Genomic DNA, 17,189 nt, shown 5'->3' with positions numbered 1-17,189 from the left:
TATTGTATATTTTTGTCATTTTTGTTTTGTTGCTTTTGACGTTATGAATGGAAGTAAATCGGACTTTTATGTAGCTGAAAAGTTATTTTTTTTTAAAGAGTTTTCAATCTTGCTTACTTAGATGTGTGAGTGAGTTAGGAGTTTGACCCCCACTCTCTTATGGCGGAAATCGGAAATTTTCTAAAAACCCGTAAAAAGGATAAGTACTTTTTACTTGCGATAGAAATATGTAAATACCTACTAAGGCAACAAGTTTAAGGGCCGGTTTGTTCACAATCGATTATCTTTAATCAAAGATTATTCCAGTCGATAATTGTAGAATCCGTTTGCTCACTAAAATTTTAATCAAGGAATCTATGATTTGAGCAGTTAAATTGAGATTTTGTTAATCAGCCAATTTAGCTCGATTAGCACCATTTAATCAAGGATTTACTCGAATTCTGTTTGTTCAAACTTGATTTTCGCAATTGACATGATAGGACAAACAAATAATTTTTTCATCTCTCAATACAATAACAAATTTTGGGTTGTTGTTTTCAATGTTAAAAAATATTTCCTTATCTTTTCACCAAATTAAAACTGACATTAGTACCTACAAAGTTCCAAAATAAAGAAACAAAACATATTCTTTGGCTGCCAAATTTACATTTATTAATAGTGTACAACTTCCGCAGCAACATTATGCACCTTTTTTTTCTTAATACAAATTGCATTATTATATTAACGCATCTAGAAATTTATTTGGGATTCGTAGAGTCATTCCGATGTGGCTTTAAAATTGTCCGCAAAGACCTCCCAAGCTGCGTCCTTTTGCTTGGACGTGATTAGGAATTAATTTTTTATCTTCGGCCTTGGAGAAATTTGATGTCCGTTTTGACTTAGCGATGTAACATTATGTATTTCTGAAAACACACAATCATAAATAAAACCAACTGCTTTCAAATTCACGAACAATGGGCAGGTTCAGAAACGTTAGGCACTAAATATTTAGGTAATTTCTCGGTCTCTGATTGGTCAGCTGTCAAAAAAAATCTTTCCAATTTAGGTAATTTTATTGGAAAGATGACTGGAAAGTTAGGCAAGAAAATTTTCCCTAAACATTTAGGAAATTTTTTTTTTTCAACATGACACAAGATTGTTTTGAATTAAAGAATTAATTTAGCAAAATTAAATTTATTTGTGTGAAAAACGATTAAAAAGTGCATTATCGGTTATAATTAATATTATTTATTCATTAAAGCTAAGTGAAATTTGGTGTCGTCCCCATGCGATCGGTAAAATACTTAAGTAAATTTTGAAATTTGACAATAGCATCATATCCAAACTAATTTAGTCAATTTCCTCAAATTTCCGTTCAGAAAATGACGTTGCCTAAATATCTAGTCACTAATATTTCCTGAACGTGCCCAGTGGCGTATTGAGGGGGGGGCTCAGGGGGCTCAAGCCCCCCCAAGCCTTCCAGATCATGTTATTTTTTACATAATTTCATTGTAATGTATATGCTTCACTGAAACTTGTTCGTAAATCTTATAGATTTAGAGGCAGCTCACATGCTCGAGCCCCCTCCAAGTTCTGAAACGGCTATTTGTGTTTGTTTGAGTAAGAGCCTTAGCTGTAGCTGGGGGTTGGGTGGTTTTTTTCGGATTTAAGTCCAATTCGAAATTCTTCAGATCACTTTTTAATATAATACGTACGTCGAATATCATCACCGTGTAATTTTGCAAAAGTTCTTATGCAATCTCGATAAACACTTTTTTCAAAAATTATATACTTCTCAAAGCTATTGGAAATAGAAATATTTGATATCTCAAAATCTTAGTGGTCAACATATGTAACTAATGGTTTCTTTCAGCAAATGCCAGTTTGGACTTCGAATTCGGATTATAAAAGCAACATATTACGAAAAAATATATATTTCGAATTAAACATCTAAAATAATTTAATGGAAAATTAGTTTCTAGGCTTTCACTTTCTGCATTTTTCACTCATTTAGATTTTCTGATCGAATTCAATTCACATTATTTCTGTTTGTAAATTTGGTGCCTTTTTTAATGAATCTATAATTTTTAGACAAAATATTATCATAACTTATTTGTGTCTCCTTATTTTTTCTCTTGAATTCTTCTTTTTTTTTCATTAAAATTGCCGATAAAATTGCATCCAGCAGTAATAATTTAACTTCAGAAACAAAATTAAAAAGGATGATCCTTCAGCTATGACAGTTCGAAGCAATTTCGAAGTTTTTGAAATTGATCCAAATGAAGAATATGATATTTTATTTCACGTGAAATCTAAAAGTGATTTCAATTCACTTTCGGTCGAATTGCGGAACAAGAACTTTAAAAACAGGAGACAGCAGTACGAAGCTGTCGACGTCGAGAGCAGTTAAATGCTACTATACCACTTTCAGTATCGCAGCACAGCGCTTCACTCTCGATCAAAGGTGAATAAAATAGAGAGAAAAATTTTTCGTACCCCTCTAAAAAATGTTTGAAAAATTTTCTAGCCCCCTCCAAATTTTTTTCTGGATACGCCACTGAACGTGCCCAATGTGTTTTGTTCACATCACAAACTTCAACAAAATGACAAATAAAAACTTAATTCTTGATTAAGTTTCGACAACCAAAATGACAGAAAGATTGGAAAATGGAACGATTTGTGGAAAAACTATGATTTGTTAATCAAGGTGAAAAAAATTTGAAAAAAGGCTCTTTGATTATGAAGGATACTAATCCTCAATTAAGGGGAATCCGTAATAATCAAATTGACGATTTAATCCACTCTCAACAAACTGGCACTAAAATCGCCAAAAAATCAATCTCGAGATAACAATCAGACAAGACATAATGATGAAAGAAAATGCGCAAAAAGCGGGTCCCTCAATTCTGTCGGTCTGCCTATCAGTCTGTAATTGTCTCGAACTGTAGTGAAAGTACTAGAGCAAGATCCCAGGGCCGCCAGACATTACTTATTTTCTCAAGAAAAAAATGTATGGAATTACGTAGTGCCAGGACATACTATTAGTGAATGGATACTGGCTATCTTGTGCCGACGGCCATTTTACCACTAACAGGTGCTAAAGGTACGAAAAATACGTAGTTAGATTTCTTATTTTCTCAAGGCTGATTTTTATATATGATACTCAGGGAACTAATACATTAATTTTTGTAAGCTGCCAGACCCGTCGGATGGGCCTAACACCTTGCCAGACACGCATTTTAGTATACGGGAAAGTTAGATTTTGTTATATGGAGGTCTGGGAAAAAATTTATAACACATTTTGACTTCAGGACTCGAAAGAGTATCAAGACACGAGTCGAAAACCACATTTTGAACAATCGCATCTAGAGTCATTTGTTTTTTTTTTTAATTTCAATTTTTCAGACAAGAACAAAATCGTATAACTAACACTGCCAGACCCATTCCGACAGCCATTTTTTTTGCCAGACACCTTAAAGCTTTGAAAAAAATAGTTTAACTTTACTTATTTTCTCAAGCTTCATTTTTATATATGATACTCAGGGAACTAATTCAATAAATGTTTGTAAGCTGCCAGACCATCGGATGGGCCTGACACCTTGCCAGACACGCACAAATGCTCGCTATGTGTATCAGCGCCAGCGCAGCGTGAGCATGTTTGTAAAGGAGTTTTATAACAAAGCTTCGTTAGATTTGTTATTAATAATCTAATGGGTCTTCCGTAGTATTGAAGTAAATGTGGTAATTATTGGTATTATTAAGAATAAACATTTTACTTCAATACTACGGAAGCCCCATTAGATTATTAATAACAAATCTAACGAAGCTTTGTTATAAAACTCCTTTACAAACATGCTCACGCTGCGCTGGCGCTGATACACATAGCGAGCATTTGTGCGTGTCTGGCAAGGTGTCAGGCCCATCCGATGGTCTGGCAGCTTACAAACATTTATTGAATTAGTTCCCTGAGTATCATATATAAAAATGAAGCTTGAGAAAATAAGTAAAGTTAAACTATTTTTTTCAAAGCTTTAAGGTGTCTGGCAAAAAAAATGGCTGTCGGAATGGGTCTGGCAGTGTTAGTTATACGATTTTGTTCTTGTCTGAGTGCAACCTACACGCCTAGGTTGTTGTTATATCTAATGCAAATTACCCTGTACTAGAACATTTTTCCTATATTAAAAAATTGCAACCTTTTTGAAGTTTTTTTCCTACAGATCAAAAACGGACTGTCAAATCGAAAAACCGTTAATGTAATAATTGAAGGTAATAAAAAGATCTACAACTTTTACTTCAAGTTAATTTTCAAAAAAGCTCAAATAAATGATATATGACGAAAATATGGTTTCAAAAAAAAACCACCCTAACTCTTAAACCGAAGGTATAATCGAAAAAAGTAATTTAACATATATTGTAGTAAATTAAATTATCTTCAAGTTTGCAATACATTTTGTTTCTGTAGATTCAAAAATACATGAGTTATGTGAAAAATTGAAATTAAAAAAAAAAAAACAAAATGGCGGCCAAATGACTCTAGATGCGATTGTTCAAAATGTGGTTTTCGACTCGTGTCTTGATACTCTTTCGAGTCCTGAAGTCAAAATGTGTTATAAATTTTTTCCCAGACCTCCATATAACAAAATCTAACTTTCCCGTATACTAAAATGCGTGTCTGGCAAGGTGTTAGGCCCATCCGACGGGTCTGGCAGCTTACAAAAATTAATGTATTAGTTCCCTGAGTATCATATATAAAAATCAGCCTTGAGAAAATAAGAAATCTAACTACGTATTTTTCGTACCTTTAGCACCTGTTAGTGGTAAAATGGCCGTCGGCACAAGATAGCCAGTATCCATTCACTAATAGTATGTCCTGGCACTACGTAATTCCATACATTTTTTTCTTGAGAAAATAAGTAATGTCTGGCGGCCCTGGGATCTTGGACTATACTAGGCGAAATTAAAATTCCATTTTTAGGATCAAAATTAACGGTATCTGCCATATGACCAAAATATATAGTTTGTTTTTCACAACAACGGGTCTAACGATTTTGGTTGAAAAAAATCTGTGGACTTTCACAAATAAGGGCCTACTTTTGAGATAAAAAAATATATTTTTTGGACTGTTATTAACGGTTCGTGTCTTTGAACCGATAACTTCATTTCTGACTTTCTTTTAAATGACTGAACTAATTTCAACTAAAACTTTTATACAGAAACGTTTGAGTAACCTTAAAATTATTGGCTGTTAGTAATTAACCCGAATTTAGCAAAACTCAATTTTAACAAAAAAAAATTAATGGTAATAAAACTGTACATCAAACTTCTGAACTTAGAATTGGCTTAGGGCAGTTCACATATAACTAAGTCGATTTTAAAATCGTAGCACTTTTTTAATTTAATTATGCATTTCTAGATGCCCCACGTAGGGCATTTCTAGATGACCCACATGGGGCATTTTCAGATGCCCCACGTGGGGCATTTCTAGATGACCCACGTGGGCATTTCTAGATGACCCATGTAGGGCATTTCCAGATGCCACCTGGAAATGCCCCACGTGGGGCATCTGGAAAATCTAGGTCATCTGGAAATGCCCCACGTGGGTCATCTAGATAATCTAGGGCATCTGGAAATGCCTCACGTGGGTCATCTAAAAATGTTCCACGTGGGTCATCTAGAAAATCTATGCCCCACGTGGGTCACCTGGAAATGTCACACGTGGGTCATCTAGAAAATCTAGGGCATCTGGGAATGCCCTACGTGGGGCAACGGGGGTCATCTAGAAATGCCCCACGTGGGTCATCTGGAAATGCCCCACGTGAAACAATTAGTTTTTCAATCCTATCCTGAAAAGGGATCGTTGGGAAGAAATTCTGAAGTGAAAGTCAGTCAATTTGAGCCCAACTTGTGTTCGATTCAAGGTACAGAGAAACGAAGAGAAGCATACAATCGCAAAACTCCGTTCGTGATCTGCTCTTTACTTTCCAGCCTGATTTTGCCCGTCGTCGTTTCTGAAGAAAAACACTAAGCTTCAGTAGAAAATGCCTTTATAATCTTTCAAACAAACCTAAATAACAAAACACAATTGGTCTTATCACGAGTTCCATTCTTATCGGAAATTTGCTACGAACTTTGAAAAACAATCACAGAATCCGTTCGTAATGACAAGTCTTTACTACAAACCAGCGAAAACTGATAAAAAATAAAACTACATAAACAAATTCAGCTTAAATGATCAAAAACACTTTATAAGGTGTTGTTTATTAAAAATATATAATTTTGTTTATATAAATTTAAGGCTCATTATGTTTATTTCGCAGCAAAAAGACTTGAAAGCCTTTCGTTTTTCATTTAATTGAATTATTACATCAACATTATAATTATGCTCTAGTTCAACTTTTCATTTGCTCGTTACTTTTTTTTACAAAAATTGCTTTTTTATCTTCGTAGAATTAATAATTGACTTAAAATTAGTTTTGTTTTTTAGGAGTACTTTTAGTTATCCTGCTCGATTGTTAATTTTTTTTTCTTTCTTTTTAAATTGTATTTATGTAAATGTGTTGGTTGTGTAGGCTTTTGTTTTGTTTTTTTTTTTTTTGTTAAAGTTAACTTGAATTAATAAATAAATGTATATAGTTTAAGTGCATCAACAACAATTGTTTTAAACATACTGGGCTGATTTCAAACGCAGCATTGCTGCATGCAAAAAACATGATTTTTAACAAAGAAAACATCCATTGGGTATGGACTATTCTGGAAGATCTAAGATTTTGCCAACAAAGCCCGATATGTCGGTGTTTCTACTTATGTGATCGGATATGAACGCACTCTTTAGCAGTTGATCGTAATTGGGGCGTGCATCGTATTTTTTCTGCAAGCAACTCGTTATGAATTCTTCGAATTCGGGAGAAAATGTGTTGGGTTCTAGGCGAGGTGGATTATCGGTTACAACCTAAAATGAAAATTTTATTAGGAATTTCTAAAAGAACAAATATGTTTGATTCTATTTACCTGTTTCAGTTGTTCAAAAGGTGTTGTCCACGTTTTGTAAGGGAACTTGCCTGTAGCCATTTCAATCATGCTTATTCCTAATGACCAAACATCTGACCTAATATCATACTGCTGTGGATTGCCGGTAGGATCGATTCGTTCAGGCGCCATGTAGGGTTTGCATCCAGCATCTACAGTTTTGGCAACTGAATCAACAAGATAACCTGCAGAAAAAAATGGAATTAATAAAATATTGGATGAAAAAAGATTTTTTAAAAGAGAAATAGGAAAAAAAATATGGACATGTGTGTTAATGTGGCCTTGAATGGGGTAAGATAATTTCAAACTTTAAGAAATGATTTACTAGCGTACTACCAAGATTCATACACCTTATTTATAAAAACATCTAATATACAGTGCTGCTAAAAACATTCCGGATTTTTTTGTCATTTTCATCAAATAAAATTTTATAACACAAAACTGAAACAAAATATTGCTTTAGTATTTTTTCTAGGTCGTTTATATATCAGTTAAGCAATTTCAACAGAAAATAAAGGCCTTTAACACATACAAAAAAATTGAAAATTGAAAAATGAAGTAAAGCCAGAATTTCGGCTGTGAAAAACTAACCGGATTTTTTAATGTTTATGCTTAAAGTTAATATTTTGTTCAGAAACCTTTGTTTTCTAAAACTGCTTGGCACCAACGAGGCTTGGACTCGGACAAATTAAATAAAATAGAACTAGGAATATGCTCCTAGTCATTTTTAAAAGCTACAAGAACCTTAGTTGCTGAGGTGTGCTATTCCTTCTCTACCTGTCACTTAAAGATGGCCCACAAATTTCGAATCGGGTTCAAGTCGGATAATTGTTCCGGCTATTCCAAGCCAGGAGTATTTTCTACCCCGAACTACTGTTTTTACGAGCTTTTAAGAATTTTTGGCATCATAACTTGCAGGAAGAGCCAATGTAAAGGCATTTCTTTCTCCTTTTATGGAGCCATTATCTACTCCAACATCTCTCCATTGTGGAAATGATCCATAATTCCGTTGATTTTGTGTAACGGGGTAGAGCCTGCAGCTAGAAAAACCCCAAACTGTCAATGATCCTCTGCTGTGCTTCACGGTAGGGAGCATATATATTGTTTTGGTTTCAAACATGTCCATGTTTGAGCGCCTGGCTGCCATTTTACAATCGGAATTTACAATAATTGCCTACCTTTTTAGACAATGCTTAGTATTAAGGAATGACTTTTTTCCGAGCGGAAAGAGATTAAGACCAAATCTCTCAAAGCCTTTCTCACTGTTTTTTATGTTGAAGGCATATTAAGCTCCTCATAAATCGTTTAAGAAGTCGCAAACGGATCTTTTATCAAAGAACTCTTTATTCGCCTATCAGTTTTTACAGATATTTTGTTATGGCATCCACCCAACTGATTAGCTTCAACTGATTTTTCTCTTTTCTACTTTTTGACGATATCATACTCACTTGACGTTGCAATTTACAACATCCCAATGGGATAACATTTTGTTTTATTTCGGTTTGAATGTGTTTTACGACTAAGTAACGAATTTTATGACTACAATCCGTTATTCCATTAAATTATTTATACATTTCATAAAGCTAACAACTTTGTTTGTCACCACAAACAAAAATTTTACAGAAATGGCGCTTAAAACCGTTACCTCAACACCGAGAATCGAAATCCTTGAAAAATCCGGTTAGTTTTGCACAGACGAAATTCTGACTTTCCTTCATTTTTCAATTTTAAAAATTTTTGAATGTATTAAAGAACATTTTTTTGTGTTCAAATTCCTTAACTGATTTATTAACGATCTAGAAAAAATATTAAAACAATATTTTGATCCAGTTTTGTGTTATAAAATTTCATTTGATGAAAATGACAAAAAAATCCGGAATGTTTTTCACAGCACTGTATAAAATTCTCGTGTCGCAGAATTTGACACCAAACTCCTTCGAAACGGCTGGACCGATTTTTATGAAACTTTGTGTGCTTATCGGATAGATCTGAGAATCGGCCAACAACTATTTTTCATACCTCTAAATTGTTAGGGTGGTCCAGCCAACCAAATTTTGTATGTACATATGTCGGGAAGGTCTGATAATTGGCCAGCACGAATTTTCATAACATAAAGTTGTTAGGGTGGTCCAAGCAAAATTTTTTTTATATATTTTTGGAACGATTTTTATGAAATTTTGTGTGCATATCGGGTAAGTCTAAGAATCGCCCAACATCTATTTTCATACCACTAAATGGTTAGGGTTGTCCACTCAAAATTATGTTTTTGAACAGCAGCTTCAAGTTGCGGCTTTATATTGTTTTCAACGGGTTCAATAAAGTTAGTTTTTCAACTCATATCAAAAGCCTAAATTCGTACTATTTCATATTGCTCTGTCATTATTATTTTGCTTTATATCAGGAATAGTGTTTTTTTGATTGTTTTTATTCTCAAATAATATGGAATACATTCGTTTTGATGCAAACCATAATATTTCTATTATGTATAACTCTGGAACAAGTTGGCTTTGAAAGTGTTCAACCACACTCAAAGAAAGAGGTTGAAAAATTGAGATAAACTGCGTTTCTAACTTATTTTTCACAAAAAGTGGAATAGATTGTTTTTGATTCTAGGGGACACAAATGACCGTTGACTACCAATATGAAATTTTTTTTTTCACGTTAAGTTTATCTTTCACACCCGTAATTGTGTCAAAACGAATATTTTGATATGTTTTCATCGTTTGGTTTCTGATTGTGGGAGGGGTACTGAAGATAAACATAATCAATTAGTTGTTATATTTGAAAGTAATATAAATCCACGTAAAAAGACTTTAAGTTAACGTCCAAATTATCCGCAATTAAAAGGTATTCGTGAAATCGTATAAATAATATAACATAAATCTATATTTTTTGAAAACAGTGATAAATGTGACCACTTTACAACTATAAATACTAATATGTATATATGGTGCAGAAGCAAAGACAAAGACGAAGGCGGATAAAACTCTTTGGATTGTTTTGAAAAAAATAGGTACTTCGTGAGATTTTGATCCTACTGCATTGGTGTATTTTCTTTCGAAAAGCGTTAAATCTGTTTTCTTCTAAAAGCTTTTTTTTCAATGTTAGTTTAATTCTTAATTTTGAGATAAATAACAAAACTACACAAGAAAAAAGTTCTGGCCAGAGGGTTTCCGGATTCGGTTAAAAAAACATATGATTAACATAGTCGCATCCCCAGATCAGATTTTTTTTTGTATGTGGCTGTTTAATTGTTTGAAAACATTAAAGATAATTTTTTTTCTTTTAAGAACTATACATACATATATGTATACACATCATATTAAATTAAAAGTAAAAAAAACATGACATTTTGATGTAAAATCAAGTTGTTTTTTATGTAAAATCAAGTTTGCAAACATCAGCTGCGTTCCTTTGGCAATATTTATCTACTGCTTAGTACTTAAAGCTGCTTTAAACTACTTTTTCAATATAATAAAAGTAGTTCAAAATAGTTTTAAGTTAACAGTAGATATATCGTCGCCCGAAAATTTGATTGCTCCATAAACTTCTTTTTGAATAAGGAATATATTCCTGATTATTGATCGCAAAATTTTAGTATTATCCTCTTCCATTACAGTGAAAGCAACTGTAAGGTACATATTTTTTGCGTTCCACGAGTATACACAAAAAGAATCAATTTCAAATTAAAGTAGGTGTGACATAAGAGAAAAAAGTAGACTTTTACGTTGATTTATGGAGCTTTTTAATTGTTTGTCAAAACACAGAATTATTAGGTGAACTCTTTATAGGGTTAACTTCAAGTATCCAAACATTTAAATACGTTCTTCTCAAAAAAAATGCCAATGGCTTATGGAACAAAACAATTCTTAGGCGACGATATTGTTCCTAAAAACTTATGTGCAAAACCCCACTGGAAAAGGCCGATGATAAGTACCAATTTTGAATTAAACCGACCCATCCGTGTAGCTTCGTTAAGCTTAATATTTTTGGAAAATTTGCCAACCTCTTCCATTGCTCTTCTAAAGCATCAACTACACAACATCAAAATTATGGTATACCTTTTTGTGGAACTTTTTCTCCGATCAATAAAAATTGAATTAAATAGCTTTAAAAAATGAGAGAAGAAATGGGGAAGAGCTGAGAAGAAAAATACGCAAAATTGTATTTTTATGTCCTGTTTTCCCAGATTTTTCTCTAACTACTAGGTACAAAAATCTGAAGTCATCTGCATGCTGCATTCTAACTCGATTGGCATGCATCTTGCATTAGAACAAGAATTAATTAAAATATGGTCAAGTTAAAGGTAATGTCGTCTACTTTCAAAATTTTTGGGTCAAAGCTTGGCCATTTCGTTACGAATTCTCGTTGATATGTTTATACTTTTCGGTATGAAAAACACTGATTGACAGGGTTCACTTGTTGACGCTCCCAGACGGAAAATTTTGTTAATTGCGTGAAAATAACTCTACTGAAAATTATAAAAATCTAAACGCCTCGCTAAAAGTACTCTCTGTGAGAAGGGGACTCTAATGCAAGACAGTGTGTCTAATGCGTTTAAATTTGGGTTAAATTTTGCACCTTGGATATAGCAAGAATCACAATCTGATTTCGTAACACAAACCCTTATCAACTAATAAGAATTTCAAATTCACAAAAATCACATAATTATACGTCATTCAATATTTTTCTTCTGAAAAGTTCAGAAATACGAATGCATTTTTTTGGTTTGTCAGCAAAGGGAAACTTAAGTTTGGAAAATATAAAAACAAAATATTTTACATACCAGATATACCAAAGTCGCACATTTTAACTTCTCCTTGTCGATTAACCAAAATATTTGATGGTTTAATATCCCGATGAATAACCTTCAACTGGGCGTGCAAATAATGCAGAGCATTCACAACTGACATGGCAATCTATCGAGGAAAAACAAAAAAAAATCATTCATATTTTAGTTACAAAATTATAGACTGAATAACTTTACTTTTCCCAAAACATCTTCTTCCATTTTAAGGTTGTTTTTGAATACTTTCGGATAGAACTTATCCAAACTAGCGTCCATGACTTCCATGCAAATCCAAACATCTCCTTCACGAAACAGTGCACCATAGAAATGTACTGTGTACATGCAATCACTTGATCGCATGGATATGTCCAAATCCATAAGAAGTCGTTTCTAGAAATATTTATTTATTTATTTATTGCCTATAGGTACATATAAACTTTCTTAGACTTAACAATTTGCACTGTGTACATTCTTACAATATTATAATTTACATAAAAACAAGAAAATAATTTACTTAATGATACTCGATTTGAAATATAAACAAGGGGTTTGGATAGGTTTGACTTAAAACTTTTCAAAAACAATGCAAGAATATTATCTGGGGGCAAACTTTTTGAGAAAAAATTTACCTAAAGACAAGATTTTTCTTTACTCAAGTGACGGCCCTATTTTCAATTCCCTTGAGCGATTCCTTGAAATATTTCTCTACTTACTGGAGTTGAGAAATAAATTCCGCTCTAAATGAACTGATCTTAAAATTTGATTGAAAGAATGCTGCGTATAATTCACAACTTTCAGTTTCATTATACTTCATACAAGTTGGAATACCATAAGACTTTCGTTTATAATTTATATATTGCCAAAAACACTTCGAATTCGTTTTAATCTTTGATTCAAGTGACCATAGATATTGACTGTGTAAGAATTTAAAATTTTTTTTCGACGCATAGGCATTAAATACAAATCGATAGCCCCATGCAAAATAATACTAAGTGACTTTATTCTTCAGAAAAGACGTTTAAAGTTTTATGCGTATAACTTTTTTCTGTTTTAACCGATGTCCTATCTGAAAACACGTATTCTTAAAATTTATATACAGATTTTTAGGTTAAATTTCAAATCTGTTAAGACGTGGGATCTATGTTATATTGCACTTAGTATTATTTTCACTGTAAAATTCAAACTCTTCAACATACTATGTGATGTTAGTTTTATTCAAAAGGAAATAAATCAAATTCAATACTATTTTAAGTGCACTTAGGTCCATTTTCTTCACTCGGAGTTGAACAAAACTTGAGAATTTTTATATTAAAAAATTCTCAAGTTATGTTCAACTCCGAGTGAATAAAATGGACCTTAGTATTAAAGTGGTTGGAAGTCAATTTCAAACCAGGGACTTAAGTACTAGTTATGATGGCTTCTTTTATTTTGTTCTCAATTAAAATGTATCGAACATAAGATAGTGTACAAAAATCCAAGTGAAGCCATGTGTGATTGGGCCTTTTTATTTCAAATCGATAAAATATTATAAAGTTAATACTATTATGAACATGCGAGGTAAGGTAAAAACAACTTTAAATAAAAGAAAACAACGCCATTTTTTTTTAAAACATCCTGAATTTATGTTGTATTCCTACACATAACTGGTAGCCACGATCCTACAAAACTTGGATCACTAGGCGAGTGCTATATATCATCAGGATATCTCACTGTTGAAAATTACTGTGACAAACTGCATCTAAGACTAAAATTTTTTTCAAAGTTGTTTCAACATAATTTTTAAGACATTTTTAAGTTTTTTTCTACGTCGAATCAACATTGGCCATTTTGCAATATTTCATTGCGGTTTTCCGTCAGTGTATGTTCAGTTTATGTGTAGGTTTTATATAAGTTCATTATCGTTTTCCAAATTTGATGCATTTGGGACAAAAGATGTGGTCTTTATTGATCTGTTGAATTTTTGGTAGATATTCAGCCCTATTCTGAACGAAAACTCCCGGGAAATTATGTTCAGAAAAAGGGCCCCTTATCGTAAAATGTCCAGAATATCGTTCCTTTTGCTTATAAATTTTGTTCTTTTTTCGATAGTAATAATGAAAAAATAAGCTTTTTATTCTGAGCCATTTTTTCCAATACATTTCCCTGCGAGTTTTCATTCAGAATAGGGCTGATTAGAAAAAATGTTTTGATCGTAAAGCCATCAAATAATAAGTTTTTTTTAGCTTTTTGCATTTATTATGATAGACTGAAGTAATTAGAAATTAGAATATTGAATATCCGCTTCTCCGGATTGTACTTACTTCTCTAAAAGAAGTATTGTAAAAACATGTGTACAAAGGATTTCATCCTTAATGTTGAGCAATTTACCTGTAAAACTTAACTCATTTTAAACTTCATTATAATAGAGATGTTGGATTGCCAACATCTCTGAACTCGCTTGGTCTAGGTTCAATACTCAAGTGTGACGGAAAAAGTTTTTCAGATTAAATGAAAAATTACTAGACTAGCACCACACACAAATGGAATAAAAGGAGCCTGATGATCGGATTGGCATCCGTAAAACAGTACTGTAACTCTAGCCATAAACACTTGGTGGTAGCACCTTCAAGATGTTGTTGTTGTTAAAAGAATATAATAAAATTGACGGTATAAAATAGCAGCCAAACTGCAAGTATGGAAACACACGAAACTTAAACATTTGTTTGTTTAAATTTTAAAGCTTCTTCGAATGATTTCTATGGAATAGTTCCCTGAATCCGAAGTGTTACTATGTCAATATAGTATGAATGTGTTTTGTAGAAATTTTATTCATAAAAATACTAAGTGCAGTTAGTTTGATATTGTTTGGAATAAGTGATAAAATAGGGCAGTATACTAAGATCTTTTTTGCATATATCTACCTAGTCGATTGATGGATTCGCGTGAAACAAATATGAAAAATAAAAGCTGATACGAGGATTCCAATGGTATACATAACTCAAAACTATACTATGTTCACTTAGTATGTTTTTTCATGGGACCATCGATATGAACTTTTTTTTAAAATCATACTCTCGAACCATACGACAATAAATACAAAAATGTTATTATAAGAAACCATTAAACCAACAAAATGTACGCTATAAACTTACTTGCTCCTTCATATTAACTGTGGCAGTTATACGTTTCACAGCCATCACTGTGCCAGTTTGTGTATGCCTCATCTTTTCCACAATTCCATAGGCTCCTCTACCAAGATCACAGATTTTCTCCAAACCATCAGCGTCAACTTCGAAGGTATTGTCACCAATTGTGATTGTTGTCCGCTGGTCGAGATTTCTCGGTGGTGTTCTACAATCGACAAACAAAAAAGGTACTTAAAAAGATGCATTTGCTTCTGAAGTGGATAAAACCTACACTGGAACCTCCGGCTCGGCAGTGAGCTTCATTTTGAGGTTAGGATTACGACGTGACATTTTTAAGTTAAAATTTGGCTTTTCTTTTTACCCGAAAATAGTGTAGACCCGAAAGGGTAATTGATTAAAAAATAAAATTACAATCACTTTCTTTACCACGATTTAGTTAACTCTTATTTACATGTAATTTCAATTACCAAAATATCTATCTATGTAAGTATGTGTATCTATATTATATTTATTTTGTTTAAACAAAAAAAAAATTGGTAATTTTCAATCGATTGTTTTAAAGCAGTTTTATTTTGGCAATTTGTTGGTAGTGGTAACTTTTTTGAAATTCTATTTTAGGAATTATTTAATTATTATTATTTTAAATTTCGAAATGGTATCTATTTGATTATTTTTTTTATTTTTTTTTTTAATAAAATAATAATTGCTTGACAGTAAAAAGATTTTTTTTCGCGTTTTGTTTCGTTCGATAGTTTCGATGGTTTTGAAACTTTCGATGGTTTCGATTTTTTTTTTAATTGTGGAATTTGCGTGGGAAAAGGAATAATATTAGCGAGACTCGAAAAACTGACAGAGAATCGGATAGGGATGGGCGTTGATAGCACTGCGTCAAAATCGATAGATCGTGTTGCCCTTCGAGCAAAAGTCGGAGTTTTTTGAAAATTATAGCCTGTGCCCATGTTCTGTAACTTTTATCACTGGCGATAAAATATTTTAATGACCTAAAAATCCATTAAAAATCATAAAAATAAAAGAAATTTTGTTCCAGATCATATTTTCTTAATTCATAAATTCTGAATTTGAAATAAATTTTGCTTTATTTAAGCCTGGTATGCTGCTCGCGCTAAATTTTAGCTCCCATACAAATTATCGAAAAATTTTAGCTGAGCTAAAATGGATCCCATACAAATTATCGATAACTTGTATGGGAATTTTATCTTGGCTAAAATTTAGCGCGAGCAGCGTACCAGGCTTTATGGAAGAAAGTGGATTTTAGAGACGTTGAAAAACGTTTATCGCCAGTGATAAAGTTACAGAACAGGGGCCCTGGTACGCTGCTCGCGCTAAATTTTAGCTCCCATACAAATTATCGAAAATTTTTAGCCGAGATAAAATGGATCCCATACAAGTTAACGATAACTTGTATGGGAATTTTATCGCGGCTAAAATTTAGCGCGAGCAGCTTACCAGGCTTATGAAAAGTAAAGCAAAAGTGTTTAACATACTTACAAACATAAGCCTGATACGCAGATCGATATAAATTTACCAAGCTTTAAAGCTCCCATACAAACTATCGATAATTTGTATGGGATGCATTTTAGCTCGGCTCAATTTTTTCGATCGATCGAGATAATTTTGGCATGTTGATCAGTCAATTTTTCGAAAAATTTTCGATATCACTTCAGGTAAAAGCCTAGTACACAGATCGAGATAAATTTTTGCTCCCATAGAAATTATCGAAAAAATGTAGCCGAGCTAAAAATTTAACCCATACAACCTATCGATAAGTTGTATGGGAATTTTATATCGGGTAAACTTTAGCTCAAGCCTGGTATGCAGCTAGCGCTAAATTTTAGCTCCCATACAAATTATCAAAAATTTTTAGCCGAGATAAAATGGATCACATACAAGTTATTGATAACTTGTATGGGAATTTTATCTCGGCCTTTATATATAAAATCTAGAGTACTATCATGAAAAAATACGGCGCGACCAAAATAGTAAAGCCTGGTACGCTGCTCGAGCTAAATTTTAGCTCCCATACAAATTATCGATAAATTTTAGCTGAGCTAAAATGGATCCCATACAAATTATCGATAACTTGTATGGGAATTTTATCTCGGCTAAAATTTAGCGCGAGCAGCGTACCAGACTTAAGCCTGGTACGCTGCTCGCGCTAAATTTTAGCTCCCATACAAATTATCGAAAATTTTTAGCCGAGATAAAATGGATCCCATACAAGTTATCGATAACTTGTATGGGAATTTTAT

At 32.7% G+C, this 17,189-nt stretch overlaps 1 protein-coding gene across 1 annotated transcript; it reads right to left on the bottom strand.

Annotated features, from left to right (window-relative positions):
* Positions 1 to 6,550: 6,550 nt before the first annotated feature.
* LOC129910648 (dual specificity mitogen-activated protein kinase kinase 3) lies at positions 6,551 to 15,607 on the bottom strand. Its single transcript, XM_055988104.1, has 6 exons — positions 15,191 to 15,607; positions 14,926 to 15,124; positions 11,993 to 12,184; positions 11,792 to 11,924; positions 6,988 to 7,190; positions 6,551 to 6,928 (listed from the first exon to the last, which is right to left on the bottom strand). The coding sequence occupies exons 1-6, from the start codon at positions 15,247 to 15,249 to the stop codon at positions 6,725 to 6,727; spliced, it is 990 nt and encodes a 329-aa protein (XP_055844079.1). The 5' UTR covers positions 15,250 to 15,607; the 3' UTR covers positions 6,551 to 6,724.
* Between the last annotated feature and the right edge of the window lie 1,582 nt (positions 15,608 to 17,189).

The sequence above is a fragment of the Episyrphus balteatus genome, chromosome 2 (genome assembly GCF_945859705.1).
Source record: "Episyrphus balteatus chromosome 2, idEpiBalt1.1, whole genome shotgun sequence".
Taxonomy (NCBI): Eukaryota; Metazoa; Arthropoda; class Insecta; order Diptera; family Syrphidae; genus Episyrphus; species Episyrphus balteatus.
The sequence above is the reverse complement of the archived record's forward strand: the minus strand, read 5'-3'. Positions and strand labels throughout refer to the sequence as shown.

Coding starts and splice junctions, on each gene's coding strand:
- LOC129910648 (XM_055988104.1), bottom strand. CDS start 15,249: ATGTCACGTCGTAATCCTAACCTCAAAATGAAGCTCACTGCCGAGCCG. Junction 15,125..15,190: donor GCCGAGCCGGAGGTTCCAGT/GTAGGTTTTATC, acceptor TGTCGATTGTAG/AACACCACCGAGAAATCTCG. Junction 12,185..14,925: donor CAGTTAATATGAAGGAGCAA/GTAAGTTTATAG, acceptor AAATATTTCTAG/AAACGACTTCTTATGGATTT.